At 36.2% G+C, this 20,673-nt stretch overlaps 1 protein-coding gene across 4 annotated transcripts in view; it reads left to right on the forward strand.

Moving 5' to 3' along the window:
- The window catches only part of ULK4 (unc-51 like kinase 4), a 205,180-nt gene that overhangs the window by 49,497 nt on the left and 135,010 nt on the right, over positions 1-20,673 (forward strand). For all 4 annotated transcript variants that reach the window (XM_071561347.1, XM_071561350.1, XM_071561349.1 and 1 more), the window contains 6 exons: positions 3,639-3,766; positions 9,356-9,489; positions 12,348-12,469; positions 12,783-12,839; positions 15,839-15,890; positions 15,981-16,075. In XM_071561347.1, the coding sequence (XP_071417448.1) occupies positions 3,639-3,766; positions 9,356-9,489; positions 12,348-12,469; positions 12,783-12,839; positions 15,839-15,890; positions 15,981-16,075 (588 nt within the window). The remainder of the gene's footprint in view (positions 1-3,638; positions 3,767-9,355; positions 9,490-12,347; positions 12,470-12,782; positions 12,840-15,838; positions 15,891-15,980; positions 16,076-20,673) is intronic.

The raw sequence follows: 20,673 nt of genomic DNA on the forward strand, positions 1-20,673 counted from the left end.
GGCCTACAAATTACTTTGCCTTCTCTAGAATCTTTGTGTGCTGTAGCTTGAGAGGTAGAAGGACCTCAGTGTCACACAGACTGTCTGTTTGTATGGCCAAACTTCGCAAAGGAAGATTTGGGAAGGGCTCTCCCCACATGCCCTTCCAGCCTGCGCAGTGGATTCTTTTATGTCAGGCACAACGTGCGCAGAACTGGCCCCACCATTTAAGTCCCAAGGTCCATTTGCCACAGCCAAGTGAGCTTGGACAGTGACAGTGAAGTCCTCGGGACTGTCACAGCACCCGGGGCTGGCCATGCTGAGCATCCGAGATCTGATAGGATCACATGGCAGGGAGGCTTTGAATTGCCAGGGGAGGGTCTGCACTGAGACTCGAACTCACGACCTTGGGATTCAGAGTCCGGAGTGCTCACCATTACACCACGAGACCGCCCTATCTGCTTAATATGGTTGCAAACCAATATATTAAAAGATGCTTAAAGATACAAATTGAAGATGGAGATAATTTAGCTTTGTGTGTGTTATCTAGAAACTCCTTTGGCTTATGAGACTCAGGGCTGCCTTTGTTTTCTTCTTCCTTCAAGAACAGCGATAAGAACCACTTACAAAATAAAAGCCAGAGGATGAGGACAAGTGGAGTTCTGTGATCACAGACACCAGTATAAATCCTCAGAGAACTACAATAGCTAAAATGGACTGGTTTTATCCCTCTCTGATACAGAGCCTTTCTATTTTAGTTCTTGTTTTTAAAACTAAAGTAGCTGAAATCATATTTTTAAAATAAAGTGTGGAAAAAGAACTTAAAATTGGGACTCTTTGACACACTGTAAGAGTAGATAAAAATACCACTGCTGATTATTTTCACCTGCCAGTCAAGATTCACCTTTGAATGAATGAAATGGTAGTCTGTTTTCCCCTTGTTCAGCCAATTTGAGAACGTTGTTTTTGTTTAAAACTAGACTTGCAGTATTACTACATGTATCCAATATAAAGTCATGATCTTGTAGTTGACCCCACAATGAAAGGAGTGTCCTTACCCTGCAGAATCTCCATTGATACATCAAACCAGTTGCAAGGGAGAGAAGAACAATATAACAACGAAATGATTAATAATTAAAGTATTTGGGGGTATTTCAGTGATTTTTGGGTTTTTTGATCTATTGAGTCGTGCAGGTCAACAAAGATGTGCTTCAGATTTTCTTTGGATAAACTGTTGCTGTTTGCAGTCCACAGACCAGGCAGAAAAGCCAATTCCATAATGTCACGTTTGTTTCTGAAGCCAGATTATTAGAACATTCCCAGATAAGGCTGATGCAATTTATTTTAATTGCTGGTGGTGTCTTAGCCCATGGTAACACTGAAATATCCTTGCTTTCCAGAGCACAAGAACTCGAAGTAGTCAGATGTGCTTTGTTTTGTACTTGCAAGTGTCTTTGTCGTGGTGTCCCCGTGCATGGTCTAACAAGTCCATTTATGTTAGCACAGTGATGCATTATACATGCTCTTTGACTAAGTCTGAGGTCTATGGGGTTTTTTAACATGAAAACTTTTTTGTTGTTTTGACTAATTACATTTAAAAAGCCCCAAAACCAGCAACAACTAAAGAGCTAAACCCCAAACCACAGTTCATCAAAATTTCAACCTTTGCTTTTAGTAGATGTAATTTAAGAACTTTATTGCTGTGAGTTCATACTGGAGGAGCTACAAGTCATGCTCTATGAGCTGTTGAAGTGTTTAAAGCAGGAAACTTCACAGAGCTTACACTTTCAACCACAAGGTTGAAGAACTTTCCTGTTGGTGAAATAAATAATTGAAATAGAAAAAAACAGTTCTAGAATAATTAGGAATTTGTTTTTCTGGGATTTCTGTAGTTACTGTCTGTGATTACTGCTTTTGAAGACAGGGTTGAAGTGGTATTCAAGTAAAATCTGATTGTGTCTTGGCCAATCCTTACACTCCTGGTTTTTTCCACTCTCTGTAAAGATGTGCAGCTAATTGTTGCAAGGGCTGTCTCTAAAAAACTGCATTCAGTGTTGGTTTGCAGTTACTCTGTCAGCAGGAGTTTGAATAATGCTTTGTATGTTAAATGTGCATCCCACAGCAGGATTCTGAACTTTGTACACAACATACAGGCACAGGCTACACACTTCGGCTCTGTAGTGTCCCTCCCTTGAGAATCCAGCTCAACTGTTTGAAGGTGGTTTATGTTGATGAGGCATTTGTGCTCAGTCTAATTCTTGCATAGGGCCAGTTGACCCAGTTTGTAAATTCTGGCTCAGTTTTCAGTTCTGTTTTTGGTGTTTTGTTGTGGTTTTTTTTTGTTTTGTTTTGGTTTTTTGTTTGTTTGTTTGGGATTTTTTGAGAAGAGAGATTTGAAGTGGGGGTTGTGTTTTTAAAACAAGACATTCTGATCAAGAGCTGATCCAAAAGTACCATCACTACTGCCAGCAAGATAATCGTTGAAGATGGATTTTTTTTTATTTTCTTATTTTTAGCAAGCAGCCCAATTGGTCTTTGTAGAAGTACAGAAAAGTAGCAGATATTTTTATTCCTCAGAAGTAGAAGATGCTCCATGTAGTTTCTTGTTTGTTTTGGTTTTCTTTCTTTGGTTCTTCAGGAGTTACAGCATATTGGTGGACAGAGCATAAATAATCCTCATCTTTTACAACTCATAATACCTATTATATTATTCATAATTTGGGAGCTCTTTTACCTTCCACTGACTCTCAGCTTTATTCCCTTGGAACCTGAGGCACTGCACACAAATCTTATGTTTTTCCATGTGCCAGGCCACATTCCAGAAACCAGAGAAGAATATCTGTTCAATATACAGGGCAAAGAGAGAGGAAAAAACAAAAGCTGTGATTTCAGAGTCCAGTCAGCTACCCATAGTTGAACTTTCTGAAAGGAAATGTTTTGTGGTTATTATTTATTTTTTACTATCTTTGTTAAACTTTTAAAATCATTCTTTTATTTGTATTTACAGGAAGGAGTGAGTTAGCAAGGATCTTGGCAACTTATAAATTGGCTTTATTGTAGGAATGGAGGATGGTCAGTGGGTTATGGCAGTCCTGGTTCCTTACTGCTTGTGGCTTATCCTTTTTGTTTCCAAGTCCTAATTTTGTTTTTCCATTGAAAAGATCTCATTCACTTTATGAACCCAAAATTCGTTTAGATAAGAAAAATCAGAGGTGGTAGAAACAGTTTCACCATCTATTTGGAGCCTCTGGAGTATAATTTGGGGTTTGATGTAGACCAGATCTGCATATATGGGAGTGAAAAGGTAAAAATTTAATCATATTTGTGCCAAAATATTTATGTATTCTGAAAATAAATATGGTAAAATATCCTGTGTTTATCCTTAAGGTAAGACATTTTAAAATATAAGCTTTATCATCTTTTATAGTTAATTTCATACCATTTTTGACATAGTACCTTAGACAGTGTTTTCTTGCTACATTAGTACTTGTGAAGATGATCAAAGCACATGGGCAGTCTGTCTTGAACAGAATTTATTTGCTAATGTTTTATGGATTTTTTTCATGTAAAGTTAAAAGAAAATGAGCAAATTTTAAATGTATACAGTGTTACAATATAGTGTGAGTAACCTCAATGTGTTTGTGTTTATTTCCACTAAGGATTTTGTGACTACAATTACTCGTTTACTTGAAAGTCCTTCAACTTTTATTCGAGCAAAAGCTTTTCTGGTCCTGCTACAGGTTTTCATTAATAACAGGGAGATGTTGCTACTCAGTTGTCAAGCAAGGTAAGGTGATAAAGAAAGATAATTAAAAATATAATATTTAAAGTTGTCCCTGAAATACTTTTTAATGTGTGGTATTTTGGGGCCAGTGTTTTAGGAGGGAACTGTTCTCTGTGTAATATGAATCATTTCATTCATGAGAATATGAGGAAAAGCATGTTCTCTTTTGTCTGGGGTTATCAGGTGACAATAACAAGAGGACACCACTGTCTTACAGGGACAGTCTGTCTTTTTAAGTAACTTGTGGTCCCAGTGAGCACTTGCAAGGAGCAGATTTTGCTTTGGGTAGGGCAAAACAACTACTTCAATAGCAAGTTGTTATGGTGGGGAAAAGCAAAACAAAAGGTTCTGTCATGTACCTTCCTCATCCTGTGATCTGGTATAATCCATAGTCTCTTCAGTATAGGCACATTAAAGGTAAACCAGTATTTCTTGGCTATGTGTGTTGTGGGGGTGATTTATATAATGACCAGGAAATTCCTGTGACTTTTACATGAAGTATTTAATTTTTCTGTGATTTAAAATGCTTTGCAAGAAATTACTCACAGTGGAATTGTTATTTGAAATTCTGTGTCTTCTGATGGCACAAAAAAATTTCCTGTATCAGAGAGGACTTAGGCTGTGTTAGAATGTGTATTGTCACCATGTATTGAGGTAATTGGAGAAATAAGGTGAAAGAAATTTTAGCTGGGTTTTATATCTTCTACTCTTCAGTATGAAGAAGAGCAAAATGAAGTATGAACATAATTTTTACAATATTGAAGTAAAGCAGGTTTGGAATCGAAAGTAAAAAAGAATGAGACTTGTGGATTGCTGTAAATCTGGATACATTTACAGCAAATATAACTTTGTATCTTATATTGATGTTTGGGAAGAATTGGGATGTTCACATTGGAGTTAGAGGGCTGGATTGCAAGGAGCAGGTGACTTATAACCTAGAGCCATTGTGAGAGGTCACCTTGTGGATGCTATCATTGTATGTTCCTCCACTCACACACAAACCTGGAGATATCCCAAGATTTTTAGAATCACAGAGTACTGAATCCAAGTTCCTTTGTCTATCTTTTTGTACATCTAGAAATATTTTTGCAGATTGTGTTCTGCTCAGTGCAAAATGCCTCTAATGATTTGTAAGTAACTTTTGACTGGTTACATTTTTCATAACTCTTGCTATTCATATACTTGATATGCATATAATGCTCTGTTGTGTGTTTGCAGAAATGCCTGACAGAAATCCTGCATGGGCAGTTACTGTTTGTTTATCTGTACCTCAGATATTATATGAAGGAAAAGGAATTTAATAATTTTTATCAACAATTTACTTTATTTATAATGCTTTCCAGTGGGCACCCTTTCTGAAGAGAATGTGTTGTGAATTTGGGATATGATTCTGTGTTACGAATTTTGGCTTTATTTCCTTGTTTTATTATGATGCTCCAGACAGAGCTGTTTAGAGACCAATACATAATGTAACACATTAGATAAAACAATAGGCATGTCTTGTAGCAGTTTTATTGAATTGATAAACTGTTGTTCTTCATTGTTATCTTCATAATTGTACTTTAGTGACCAGTGTATCTCTTGATGGAATAGATCATCTAGCCTAAAACCTTTCTCTTACATCCAGAAAATAAGATTGCTACAGAGAGAGAAATGACCCAGTACATGTGGAGACACCAACTTCCATAATACCATGAACTCTGGAATAATCTTACAATGCCCAGAAGGGATACTGGATACTCATTGACTTACACTGTTAAATTCCTATTGGAGTGTTACAGTTAAATGTCTCCAGTTCTGTGACTGAGAAGTTAGTTCAAAATTAAGACTCATAAAGTCAAAATTGCTAGTACAGTAAGCAGTAATCAGTTTGATGTACTCAACTTCTCTTTATGAGGGTGTTTGATTTGAGTAGTATGAAGAGTGTGGAATAAAATGTGCGTAACTTCTGTTTAATGGTGTGTCTTGAGCTAATGTCTGTAACAGGATTTATATTGCCTTAGATTATAAAATCTGTTTATGATAATGATAATCAATATAAGGCAGTTTTTAAGTGTGCATCACTTGAAGGAAGATGCAGATGACAAAACAGAAATAACTATTTCATGGCAACACTGCATCTAACTACAGCTTCAAGTTAAATGCTGTTCAGTTTGGCATTCGAAAAGCCTTTGTTTAGTCAATGTGTTGGGTTCGGCTGGGATAGTGTTAATTTTTTTCATAGTAACTACTACGGTGCTGTGTTTTGGATTTGTGCTGGAAACAGCCCCCTGGGTCTCCTGGGCATGGGGACTGCCCTGGGGCCAACACTCCCAGCCCTGGAGAGCATCTGGAGAGCTGTCCTTCCTAGAGGGACACAGAGCTGGGGCAGGGCTGGAGCCAGGTCTGATAAGGGGGAGCTGAAGGAAGGGAGATTGTTTAGCCTGGAGAAAAAGAGGCTCAGAGGAGACCTTCTTGCTCTCTGCAACTCCCTGAAAGGAGGTTGTTGCCAAGTGAGGGTTTCTGTTTTTTATAAGTAACAAGCCATAGCACAAGAAGAAATGGTCTTAAGTTGTCCCAGGAGAGATTTAGATTTAATATTAGGAAAATATTCTTCACTGACAATTCAGACAATAAAATCCTGTTCCCATCTGGTAAACTTTGTGGTGTGTGTCCTTGCAAGTGGTTTTGGAGTTGAAAAAGCTGTGGCCATGTGAGGGAAAGAGCAGTCTCATCCTTACTCCACTCAGTGGGAGGGAAGGGCAAGGAAAGGAAAAGGGAGGGTGAAAGGAAGAGAAAGGGAAGGAGGAGGAGGGGAAGAGGAAGTGTAAAGGAAGGGTAACAGCAAGCTTATAGAATCATAGAATCAATTGGGTTGGAAACGACCTCCAGGATCATCAAGTCCAACCCTTGGTCCAACTCCAGTCCCTTTACCAGATGATGGCACTCAGTGCCACGTCCAATCTCAGTTTAAAAACCTCCAGGGATGGGGAATCCACCCCCTCTCTGGCCAGGCCATTCCAATGCCTGATTACTCTCTCTGGAAAGGTTTTTTTTCTGATCTCCAACTTAAATTTCCCCTGGCAGAGCTTAAGCTTATTTTAGCTTCTTTTATCAGACTTTTGCTTCATAGACAGTGGTTTATTCATCATCATATTTAACTTATTTATACTAATACCTACATATTTTTAATGTAGTGTTGAGTACAAAACAAACATGCATTAACTCAGTTGAGTAAACATATTTCTATAGGCCTAGTTTTGGCCATTAGAGAGAACATTGAGATTCTTCAGGGAAAAAAAGTAACTGATGAATTGTTCTGCATATAACTGAGGAATTTGTTGAAGGAAAACAGAGACACTAATGCTTTCCAGGCTACGCAATTTTTATCTTCACAATTTTCTCAAGACAATGTTTAGTTAAACAGGACTATCAGCGGAAAAAATAGTTGTGCATATTTATAGAAAATGTTTCTGTGAAAGACAATTTTGAGATGGGAAGGACAACACAAAGGAGAGAACTCATGAGTTTATGTAAACTTTTTATCTTTCCTCTCAGAATAAATGAACCTACTTTTTATGCTTCTCAAATGTGATTAAACAACAGAACATGCTTTTGTAAGAAAAGAACCTCCTCCTCCTCCCAAGCAATAAAATCACTCATGTTGAAATCTGTTTTGCCCATTTCAAGTAAAACTTAAACAAATCTAAATGTATTTTCATATATAGAATCAGATAATTGCTAAATCTAAAAGTTTTTTCTTAAAGAAAAAACCCATACAAACTGATATTTTGTCCTTTTTTTTCAAAGTTAAACTTTTTTTGAGTAAAAATTACTTCATTGTCTAGTAAGGCTTGAAGGATTTTACCATTTTAATTTAAAACACTCAAATTTTTACATTAAAAAATGTAAAGCTTTTTAAAGGAAAATTTTATTTGAAGTGCAGTGTCAGATTTTTGGGTAGTTCTTTTCTAACAGATGAATCAAAATTCCTTGTAATTTAATGCAATTTCCAGAGATTACAAGAAAAATAAAAGATGCCTTCACGGTCTCTGAGAAGTGCAGCTGAATTGTGTTCCTTCTGGGTATTGCAGAGGTGAAAAGTAGTTACTGAATGTGTCTTTTGACTTCTCTCTGTAGAACAGATTGGGAAGGATAAGGTTGTAGTGTTCATAACAGTCCTGTATTGGTTAGGGACATAATTCTGCAAAATGCATTCTTAATTAGTTTTTATTTCACTGAATAAATCGGCTCTTTGATGGAAAGACATTTCCTAGTATAAAATCTTGTGTTTGTGAGTCTTGCAGTACTATCATGTACACATGAGGCAGTGTAAATAACTTATTTTCATAGCTCTAATGAAGAGCGTTGATGATAAAAAGGTTATTCAAAAAGATAGTGCTGAAGTACATTCTTAAAATCCAGAGCATGGATTTCACTCACCAGTGATTGATAGTTCTTTGCACAGGACCTGGAGGGAGCTTGAATGTGAAACAAAGATGTCAATATTATGCCCCTGCAGGGAGGTCTGGCCCTTCTGTCTATTCAAATAAGCATTGTAAAATCTTGCCTGGAGCGTTCTGTTACAGGTGTATTATTAAAGCCATCTCTTGTAAGTTAGCCAGTGTCTAAGGAATCAATCCCCATTTCACCGTGAGAAGTGTCACTGCAGAACGGCACAGCCAGCACTTGCCAGCTGGAATGTGAGCACTGAACTTGTCTTTAGACATCCTGAACACCACATTTCTGGGGAAAGGATGTTATAGCCAGGTGGGGGTTGGTCTCTTCTCCCAGGCACTCAGCAATAGGACAAGGGGGCACGGACTCAAGCTCTGCCTGGGGAAATTGAAGTTGGAGATCAGAAAAAAATTCTTTCCAGAGAGAGTAATCAGGCATTGGAATGGGCTGCCCAGAGAGGTGGTGGATTCACCATCCCTGGAGGTTTATAAACTGAGCTTGGATGTGGCACTGAGTGCCATGATCTAGTAAAGGGACTGGAGTTGGACCAAGGGTTGGACTGGATAATCTCGGAGGTCTTTTTCAACCCAACTGGTTCTATAATTCTAAGACTAGTTTGGACTTTTCTCTCTTTCAACATGGCCATATGTATGTGCTAACATTATAATAGGCTGTTGTATGATTTATGTAGGATGATTTTTCTGGAGTGAAAGATTGATCTCTTGTTACATTGAGTTAAATTATTCTTGCTGTTGAGATTCCTACCTGTTGAAAATAAATGCTTTTAGTCTTTTGCTCATATTGCACATACTGGTCATGTATTTCAAAAGTATGTTGTAAAATCAGTCTCTGACTAAGTTTGCGGAGAGATTCATTCCTTATATTATAATCACATATTCATTTAAATCAGTAAGTTGCACTTACGTAAAGTAGCCTAAGGGTTTCTTCCCTTGTGTCCCTGTACTGATTAATTTGTGATATTTTACAAGTTGATTTGTATTAAAAGTCTAATTTTTTTTAAATACAGAGCCAAAACTAACGTATCATCCTGGTTGTAACCACAGCTACTAGAAATGTCCATGTCTGTAATATTTTTGAGATACAGAGTTATTTTTTTATTATGACAGGTAATGTTTTACACTTGTTTAATTGCAGGCTTGTGATGTACATTGAAAGGGACAGCAGAAAGACCACACCAGGAAAAGAGCAGCAAGGAGGCAGTGAATATCTGTCAAAATGCCTGGATCTTCTCATCTATCACATTGTGCAGGAGCTGCCAGGAATTCTCGGTAAATTCAGTTGGTTAACTGAAGAAACGTTACCTTTACTTAGTCTGTCAGGAAACAAGTATCTTCTTACATACACAGGTGGAAAGGCTGAATTGTCTGACTACATCAAGTTTGCATTCTATCAGCTTCCTGAAGTGTTTGTTATGTCATGATCACATGTTTTGTACTGGAATTCATGATTTCCTGTACTAATGTTTTGTACTTGTGGAATGGTAAACCCCTCAACTTGGTCAGGAATGAGGCCAAAATGTGTAAGAAGTTTTATCAATGTTCTAAGGATATTCCAAGCATTGTAAAACCTAAGAGTAAATTTGCCCCATGAAACAGAGAGCTGGGAGAGATGCAACAGGCTGTATCTCTGAGTACATGTCAATCACTTACCCTGAAACATATCTTGAGTGTTTGCTCCAGGCAATTTTTCTGGAAATTTTCAACCTTGATACTTCAATTGGTTTAGATATCTGAAGCTGATTTACTCGGGCAAAAGAGGATTTTTTTCATAAAATTATTTTCTGATGAGATGATGCCTGATGTATTTCTCATCTTCTGTACATTATTGCTAGGGTATTGAAAATGAAATGGTAGCACTGCAAAGGTTGGCAAATCTAAATGTCATGCTGCTATTTTAAAAGAAACTTTGCTTCCTATGCTAATAGGAATTTTTGCCTTGCTGCAAACATCTGATCCCTTTTTTTTTCTAACTAAATATCAGTTTGCACATTATCTGTATTTCAGGATAGAAGTCTCAGACTACAAATGTTTGAGGCAGAAACTCACCTCCTACTGTTTATATATGCAACTAATATAGTAGGCCCTGGTATTTCCTCAGAATCTGAGAGTTCAATACACCAAATATTTAGTTACAATCATAATACATATCAGTCGCTTACATGTGTATTTGCTACTGATTTACAATTTGAATGAATTGTTGACAACTGATACCAAGCATATTTTTACACTCTGTTTTCTTTCCCACCGTGGATCTACGTGTTGATTTTTTCTTTAATCTTAAGTTATCTATCCATATTTGCCCACATTGGTCAGTAGGGTTTTTATTGCTATGAATATGAGGTGGTATGGGCTCCTAAGAAAAATAATCAGTTTTGAAAACTGGAACAGTTAAAAGCAGTTTAACTGTTGATTTAAAATTAATCCTTGCTGGATTTTTGAATATGCATTTATGTAAGCTCCTTACTGATCCCATCTTCTTCCACCAGATGTTGCTATAAACCAAATAGATTAAATTGTAGAAATTGGCCTTAAAGATACATTTAAACAAATGAAATAAACCATTAATCTTGTGGATAATTGTAAAAGCTTCAGTTGTTGTAAATAAGAAATTAATTTTATTTCTGCATTTATAATATTTAACCTATTTCTAGGAAGTAGGTATAAATTGCTTAGACCATGCTGAAGATAGAAGTAACCATATCTATCTATCAATTGCAGAATTGCCTAATGTGATGATTATATAGTCCTTATAATAGAGAGAGTAGGTTGCTCAGTAAATTGTTGCTAACCACAGAGAATTCTTGTTGAATTACAATATTGTGTGTAATTCAAAACAAAAACGTATTGATGAAAAAACGGTGTTTTGGTTCATATATTGAGAGAGTTTTAAGCAACACTTTCTTTTCCTTCAGCAGTGAATGAGTCAAATCTTTAAGGCGAGGTATTTTTGCAGCCTACTTTGGTGCCAGGCTCTGTCATTTCTGCTTAGATTGAAAACTGAACTCCATGGGAGCAGAAAAAAAGCATTGGTATTATTCAACATGATTAAACTGACTTACTCTGAAAGGAAGGGCCTTTTCTGGCCTGAAAAATCGTATAAAATACCGAATCCCATCCTTTTTTTTTTTTAATGTCTATGTAATTTCCCTTTTACAGTTTTGCGCAGCTCTCTATTTAGGGGAAAAAAGATACAGTAAATGTTCTTTCAAGACAGCATTTGGCTTTTAATATTTTCAGGTTATGGAATTTTCCTTCTTTCCATGTGAGCTGTGACTTTTCTCTGCTTCTGTTCTTTATCCCATGCAGAAAAGGTCTTGCTTGTCTTAGACAACTGGTAATGTAATAATGTAACACAAATTTAGCATAATGTTCCTTGTTTTTTGTATGTCTCTTCTGAGGTCTGAAGCGTAATTTTCACTATTGCAATTACAGTGTTACTCTCTTATTGTATCTGAGGTTTGTCATGAAGGCAGCTATGTTCTCTCATTGAACTGCTGCTACCTCTTTTTTGAGAATACCTGTAGCTTTAGGTCAGTTGTGTCAGTTAAATTTGTCAGTTAAATATGTGTGCATGGCTTGTGGAGGGTTCTTTTTTTGAGGGGGGAAAGGATGTTTCTCTTTCTTTTTTCCAGTTTAACTGTTCTGCAGGGAAAACACACTTCAGCATTATGTCACCCACTAATCGTGGTTCATTCTTTCTTGGTTAACTGAAAGTCATGAGAATTTTGCTTTTTAGTTCCCTGGAAGTAGAATTGCACCCATAGAATTTAAGTATTATGCATATGTAGTCACCAAAGGGCATTATAAGCCCACTCTGCCAAAAGGGGTAATTTCACCTTTACTTCAACACCTGCCTTGTATTTCTGTCCTCACCCTTTTGCCAGAGGTCACCTTTGTGTACCTGTCCCTGTAGCCAGAGTGAGAGGTTGCCCTGGTTGGACTCTGAGCTGGGGAAGGGAAGTGCTGCCCAGCCTGATTTACCCTACAGCCACATGAGCACTGCCTTTAGCAAGAGGGAGAAGACAGGAGTGAACAAAGGCTACTGGCACAGAGATGTTTTATGTGTCATTTGCTGTTGGTTAGTGAAGCACTTGAGTTGGCTCAGCCTGCACTGTTGTTGTCTGCAGGTGACATCCTGGCTGCCCTCACCAGTGTCTCCGGGCGCAAACACCCCTCAACGGTTCAGGCCAAGCAGCTGAAGATGTGCCTTCCTATGATGCCTGTAGTGCTTCATCTTGTGACATCCCAGGTAGCTTTTTGTTAAACAAATGTCAAACTCTTGCATTTTCCCCCAAATCTAATTTTGCTGATGGGGATCAGAATGAATAAAATAGAACTTTCATTGATGTGTAAGGGTATGTCGATGAGTATTCCAGCCATGAGACAGCATTAAAGATGTCTGACTTCTGTGAATTGTAATACATCTCTCATTATAGAAGAAAATCCATATTTTGTCCTGTTTTTCTTTAACATGTGAAATAATTGGTTTACTTTTTCTGGTCATAAGACATGCATGTAACCCTTTTTTTCTTTTCCCCACAACTTTGGGTAAATTCAAATAGGTATTTCGTCCCCAGATAGTCACAAAGGAGTTTCTTTTCAGCTATGGCACCTTACTTGTGAGTATAACCATCTAAATTAAATATTTTTTTCAAAAAAACCCTATGCATAAAATTTTGGAAATTACTTTAATGTAATAAAATTACATTAAATTTCTAATTTGGAAAGAGAACTTTGTTCTGAATATATGTTTTAGACTTTGTTCTGAATATATGTTTTAGGCTTTGATTGTATTCAAAACTTTATTAAGAATCAGAAAATATCTTCTGTGGTAATCTACTGGGTCAAAGGGAAACTCTGCGTATATTTGATAAACTGAGAGTTTCCTGTGTGCTTTACTTTACAGTAGAAAAGTGTAGCTCTAAATTACACAGAATATTCTCTAGAATTTCATGCTAGTATTTTTTAAGTAGCAATAAAAGAGAAATTATAATCTTATCTATATTTAAGGTTTTGTTTCCTTTTGTCACCTTCTTGCCAATACTGTATTTACTTGATGAAGACTGTGGAGTGACGATATTTGTCTCATATTGACAGCTATAATCTATTTATGACATTAGCCATAAAAAATGAAATTTTTAACTGCGCCATAGGATGGTATAGCAGAAATCAAGTAGTGCAGTTCTAATGTAATTTCTTCATATGAAAACAATTGCTTATGCTAAATAAGAAAAAAAATATTCCAAAGTTACATTTTCAGAGTTAGGCAAATACTTTTAAGTGCATGGGTTCATAAATGACAACTAGGTATTTACCTCCACAGTAGCATGAAGAAATCTTTCCTACAAACAGTTAGATTCAAGTTAAATGTTCAGATTCCCTTCTCTTTCTCCTTTGACTTTTGATTCCAAGAAAATGTTGGTTTAATTTAGCTCTACTAAAATATTAGTATAAAAATTAACATTAGAATGGTGAAAAAAAAAGAAACTATAGGTGTTGAATTGCAAAGTCCTTTATCCCTTTGAAGCATTTGTAACTAGGCAGTAGATTTATTAATAGTTTCCAATCAACCTTCTAAAAGGTGAAATTCTTCTGTCAACAATTTAGGTACAGCAGGCCAGGTATAATGTAAGTTTTCTTTTGATGTTACTCCAGCTTGTTTGAACACCTGACTGAGGAAGTCAGGCCAGTTGTAGTAGCACTGCTTTCCTCTCAAGTCGAGGAGGAGCAGATTACTCAATATTTCCTGTATTTTGTCCTGTCTCCATCAAAAAAAGCAAGTCAGGAACTTATATACACTACATAAATTTACACATGAAAAAGAGAGGGAAAGTGGTATATCTGAAAAATTAATATCACATTTTAATCTGTTTTCTGTAACTGTGTTATGATATGACTAATTAATTGCATCTGAAAGAGTAACTATCCATTCTAGCAGGCAACAAACTACTCTGGAATTTCGTGTTTAGTGACTTTCCCACTGCCATCTATAAAAGGACATTTGATGATCAGCTTGTGCTTTTTCAAATTACTGTGCTATAACTGAGGCCTCTAAGACTTTAGCAAGTCAGTCTTTCAGCTTTTGTTTTTTTTTTTTACCTGTTTTATTCAAATATCTTCGTCTTAACAATAAGAAATTATGAGGAGTGGAAAGATGTGTGTTTGGTATCTGGAAGGAAAAGTTATTTTCCTGTAATGTTTGCTCATTGAGAATGTTTTTCCTTTGCTGCTTTGAAGTTTCTTCTGTCATCACTGTAATTTTCAGTAGCGTTGAGCAGAGAAATTGAGAGGGAGTCGGGAAAGTGCTTTCATGTTTTGTGCTGTGGATATAAATACGTGAGGGCACAGTGCCCCAAGGGCACAGGCTCACCTGCACTGACACACACTCACCATCCCTCTCCAGTGCTTAAGAAACCCCAGACAGCTGCATTTTTTAAATAATTGCATCCCCTTGTACTTTTAATATAAAATTAAGGAAATAAGCATTAGTAGCCAGAAAAATTGTTGCAGCAGCTATTGATTTTTCCACATTGGTCTTGAGATGATGTTTGTGTGAAAGTGTCTTAAAATGAACAAACAAAATAATTTGTTCTCTCCCAAAACTACCTAATTAGATAACACCTAGTAATTTTCTTCAAATGATCGAGAAGATAACTTTTTTCTTATGGAAGCAATTGTTTTTTATGACTGCCTCTGAGATTCTTTTAAATAATGAAATATATAATTAGTTTCTAACTCTTTTTTGAATTAGAGAAAAATCCTTGGGATGTTTTTTATATACTGTGAAAATAAGGTAGCCCATGTAGATACTTCTGCCAATTTAATATGTAATAATGGAATTTTAAGTGATGGTGAAATATGAAACAAGCACCATTTTCTTAAATACTGCATTAGTAAAAAAGAGCATGCTACAAATTTTGCTGAGGATATTCCTTATTTAGCAAGTCTTAATAACATGGCTTTTGCATTCCCATGAAAAAAACAGCTATGCAGAGAAATGAAAGCAAAAGAAGAGTGTGTCTAATTATGCAGTATTTACTCAACCAAATAAATAATACTTTATTGCCTCTGTTCCTTAAAATGGTGCCTAATTTAGGTGATTTTTAATAGAAGGTTGTGTGCATTTTTACATGTTCTCCCGTGTGTAACTGTATCCACGGTGTGTGTAGTATGCATGGAGATCAAAAAGATGGTACAAATAACAGAAAATTGCATTTTCTGAAGGGTCTTTGGTAATTTTAGTGAGTTATTTGGTCATAGCCATGTCCAAGGTAGTTCAAAGTCTTCTAAGAAGTTACAGTTTTCTCTTAAAAATAAAGACCTTTAATTCCTGTCTATTTTGCTGGAAATACTGTAATTTCTGATATTAGTCAAGGTAATAGTCCTTACTGTACTCCACATTTATGTGTCCATCAGCACTACAGACTTGCAAAATTTTAACAGCTAGATCATTAGTACTCTCAGTCTTAACTGATTATGAAAGTATTTCCTAATATAGGTGCATTAGCATTTTGTATTTACACAGTCCCTTAAAGAATTTCGTGTTGAATTATTCAGTGATTATGTGCTTAGTTTTTCTTCCTTAAGTGTTTTAACCTAAATGCTGCTTCTTTTGTAGGAGTTCATCACATCGATAGATTCAGGAGAAACAAACTTGAACAGAGCAATAGGTGAGATAACCCACAATGTTGCAATACTTTATTATGCAGGTGTTAAAACAGCTGCATTTTATAAAGAAATATGATGATTTTTATCAACAGGGCAAGCTGCATCAGAAGACTTGATCAAGACCACTTTATTGACCTTCGAAGCAGTAACAGAGCATCCCAGCTTGTTGACAATCCATCGCTCGACTGTAAGTCTGACAACCACTTAAATATTGCAGGCTAATAGAGCTAATTCCATTTATAAATAGAGTATTTTGAAGATTTAGGAACTGTCTGAAATACAGGAAAAATGCTTATTGTTTACAGAGAGATTTTCAAAGAAGCAGCAAGGCATTCAGACTCAGTTTACTGTATTTAGTTGAGAAATCAGAGGGAGAATTAGAAGGACTTAAAGTTTAGAAATAGTGGTTCTTGATTGTATAAATCTTCAGCTTCTACGCAACTATGTTACTGTATATTAATGAAAATATCACCAGTTTATTTATCATTATGCTTTTAACATAGTTGGGGAAGGCCACCTGTGAGGATTGATCCCATTCAATCATATTCTTCCTGATGAGATCATCAACAGCACTTCTGGTGCTGGGCTTTTTTTGTTGTTGTTGTCTCCTTGCTTTTTCAAGTATAACAGATTTTGTTCTCAAAACTCACATTACAATTACCAAATGCACATTCTATAAGCTTCTTGTGTCACTAAGGTTTGTTTTCTTTGAAGTTTTTGGTTAAAAGACTCTCCTGTTAGCTAAGCTGGCTGAAGACAGAACAATTACATCACAGAACAGTTGTCAGAAAATCAGGAGGCCTCAGTGTTTGAATCAGTGTGTGACAAATCATTGTAACCTGTACCAAATGCAGTTTTGTGCCTGAATTCCCACCAAAATTATAACCCACCATACTTAGTGAGATGACCATTTGCTTCAAATTGAAATTTATCTGTTTGCATTGGAATTAGGTCAAGGGCACACTCAATATAGCACTTATAGCACTTATATCAAGAAAGGCATTAGCAAATAAATAAGAATGAAGGATCTTAGGGGTTGTGCTACATAAGAATGGGTGATGTTAGAAATCACATGGTTTTAGAAGTCAAATTCTATTCGATATGTTTCAGTTGAGTATTTACATTATAGAGTCTTAAATAAGTGAAAATAGTACAATTAATCAAAAATATAAATTGGAATTTAGGTAAGTTTAATGGTTTTTTTTCATTAATGCTTACAAGAGGCTGTATTCAAGAAAATGGTCCTTATGCAAAAAAGCTAACCAATTAATAGTCAGAGGAGAAATAATACAGTACTGAACAGTTCAAATTATTTTAAACTAATAAGGCAAATAATGTCCTAGAAAAGAAATGTTAAGTGTAGGTGAAGTACAGATGCCTACTGATATCTCCCTACATGCCTGCCAGGCTGCTTCTCACTGTGTTATACCTGCCTCATTCTAGAATTACCTCAATTTTAAAAAGTAATTGCTTTACTTTTGTGGGGTTTCAGTGTGTCTTACACTGACAGAAATATGTGCCATTTTTTGTGGGCGTCCATCAACAGTTACTGAGATTACAATACTGTGTGTCAACACATTACATAAAATTCCCCTCCCTGTTTAAATTTTAATCATCTGGGGAGTTTTCCCTGGAAAATAACACCAAGGAGACAGTTTCTTTACAACTCTTCTTCCCCTGTGCCCATCTCCACACAAAGCAGAACATTTTACTGAAGCCAGAGAATCACTGTCCTGGTCTCTGTTAAGTAACCTGTGGCTGTGGCAGTAGGTGAGTTTTGAAGTATCAAGATTTCTGGACATCAGTTGACTTCATGTCATATGTTGAAAGTTTTAGATGTTTATTTAAAATCCATCTGAGTGTACCAGTTATGTGGCTAGAGATACAACTTCCTCTCTGACCAGTGCTTGTCCAGTACTTCTAACACATACCTCTTCTGCAGTTTCCCTGTTTCAGAATAGGTGTAAAATTATATCCTTGTCAATGAACAGCTTTTCTTTTCTTTTTTTTTATGAAATCTACTACTTCACTCACTGACTTTCATAAATAACATCTCTTCCTAATTTAAAAGAGCCCTTCTAACACTCAGCAAATAGTCATTCAGACATAAAATAAAGTGGAGAAATTGCCTTGCGTTTTGTGAGTTAAATTCAAGAAATTGTCCATTGTAATTAATAATCTCTAACCACATCTGCCACTAGTGGTGCAAACAGTAATTAGTTTAATACTATTTACGAAGTCTAGTGGGCTAATTATACTTGAATGTACAGCATACATTACTTTAGAGGAAAGTGGTGCTTCATCTTCTATGATGCATACAGACTATTTTTGGAATTGCTGTTACTCAAGGGATATCTTCTAATTGCTGCTCTGTGAGCATGACTGGAATCCATGAATATAAATGCCAGGACCCAGCAGAACTTTGTGCTTTTTTAAAATGTTGAAGGAAGACATGTTTGAGCTTCCAGATCAATATTTAAGTGTAACAGTGGTTAATAGGAAACTCTTCTCTTGGAGAGAAATTTGAATCCTAGGCTGAGATCAGGAGCCTGGACTGCTCATTTAGACAAAGTTGGTTACAAACAGGATTTTAGGGAGTGGGGATGGGGGAAGAGGATGCATTTTTTTCTACTGTGACATTGCTTGAAAGTCTCTAATCAGAAATTAAATGCATTTTTAATGAAGTCTAATTTAATAAAAAGTAGGGTTATATTGCGCAAGCAGAACCAGAATGTTTTTCAGTTGAGTTCTGTTTTTAGTTTAACTGCAATGGAAATTGTATAAGTTAACAGGAATTCAAGAGCAACATCTCAGGTTCTTTCCCACTTTGAAAAGAATTGCTCATTCTGGGTTTCAGTTCATGTTTGATTTGCTTTTGCACTTTGAACCAAGAAAATAGGACAAATTGATTTTTTTAATGATCAAATTTCTGATTACCATCAACCTGAAGCCAGTTATTGAGGAGCTTCATTTCTGTTGGGACTGACTGTAGATATGGAAAAGTGTGATAAAGTTAATGGAAATTAATTGAAAATGCTCAAGTGAAAGCCAGCAGTGAGCAGTAATTTAATTTGCATGCAGTTTTGTGTGTTTTTACAAGATACAAAGTAAGGACTATCAGTAGGTGTGACTGTGCAATTTTTGACAGAACTAGATTTTCAGGTATGCAAATATGATTGTGAAGGCCATTGAGAAGAGGCTCCCAGATTGGAGTGAAAAATAAACCCCAGTTCCTTAAACTGGAAGAAGGCCAACTGCCTGTTTTCTCCACCTGCCTAAAATGGAAAAGTATTTATTAAATTCAGATACTGAGGTTTATAATAATACTGATTTTCCAATTTTTGGTAAAGATTTAGTTATAATTAACTGGAAGAGTTTTGTGCTGACCCTATCATTTGCATTTTTCTTTTCTATGCTGAGTATATTTATTTGCCTGAAAAAAGGACATATTCTGATTCAGATCACTTGGAGCAGTGATGAGGCTCACAATGGCTGGCAGTTCCTGTGGGAGTCCTTTCTATCCTCTAACTAGCCCACAAAAATGATTTGTATAATGCACAGGTGATCTTTTACCTGAAGCATGAAGGTTGTTATCTGGTTAAGGTAAAAGTTGTCAGCAGTGATCTCTTCCTCAAGGTTTAAAAGTTATTTTATAAATCAAGCTAAAATAAAAGCACCCTGGACATGATGAGTTGCTTCATAGAAAGTCAAGGGAAAAGCTGACATGGAAAACTACTGTTTGACAATATGAGAGTTATTTCTTTCACCAGAAATGACAACACAAGGGTTAGAAACTTCTGCACATGCTTTTTGCTTTTTTTTTTGTGTTCTTCATCCACAGGCTGTTCTGATCTAACCCCTGACACCTTAATTTTGTCAATAGAGGATGTGACTGTATGCAGATATTGTACAGAATTTTTTCAATGGCTTTCCTTTTTCAATTAGCTTAAAAGTTCTATACCCCATGTGGCTTTCTGTCCATTAAACTAATCCAGATGACGTGAGACTTTTTTGCGCAACCATTTCTCTACTAATTGACATACTGAGTGAGTCAATCAGTGCTGTCTCTTCCCAGAAGTAAGAAAAAAACCCCTCAATGAAGATTCTGAAGTTCTGAAGAATTTTAGATAAAAATTACAGAAGTGTCATCCTTCTTCCCAATCCATTCTAACATGCATTAGATTATCTTTTCTATTACATTCTGAGAGATTACTGATTATATTAAAACATTGAGGCACATGCTGTGCCTCCTGTAAATGCTTGAAGAAATTTGAAAGCAGCAGAGCCTTAATTCCATGGTCACTTTTAGCAATAACTTTTTATGTGGAATTTTAATGAGAACAAATGTCATGGTGATGTTGAATGTTGTGGCTCTGACATGTGACTGGAAAAAGTTTTGGGAGCTGATAGTCTTTACTTTGGTATGCTCTGCTTTGAAGAGAAGATATTTCCCAGTAGAATCACAGAGTATTCTGAGCTGGAAGGGACCCACCAGGATCATTAAGTCCAAGTCTTTAGTGAAGGGCCAATTGAAAGGCACACTGAAAAGAACAAGGTACCTCCAGAAAAATCTCTAAAAGAAAGTAATGAGCATAGTTACTTGTGAGTTTGGAAACAGTCACTGCATATAATGGGTAACATAGTTTCTATAAGTAAACTTCACTCTGCGGTCTAATTGTCTCTTGAGAATAGCATGGCTCACAAATGCACTAGTCTTCAAGCCTGCTTACTTTCTGTTTTCACCCAGTATCACGGCTTGGGTCTTAAGCTCTGATTTAAAGAGGT

The sequence above is a fragment of the Pithys albifrons genome, chromosome 7 (genome assembly GCF_047495875.1).
Source record: "Pithys albifrons albifrons isolate INPA30051 chromosome 7, PitAlb_v1, whole genome shotgun sequence".
NCBI lineage: Eukaryota > Metazoa > Chordata > Aves > Passeriformes > Thamnophilidae > Pithys > Pithys albifrons.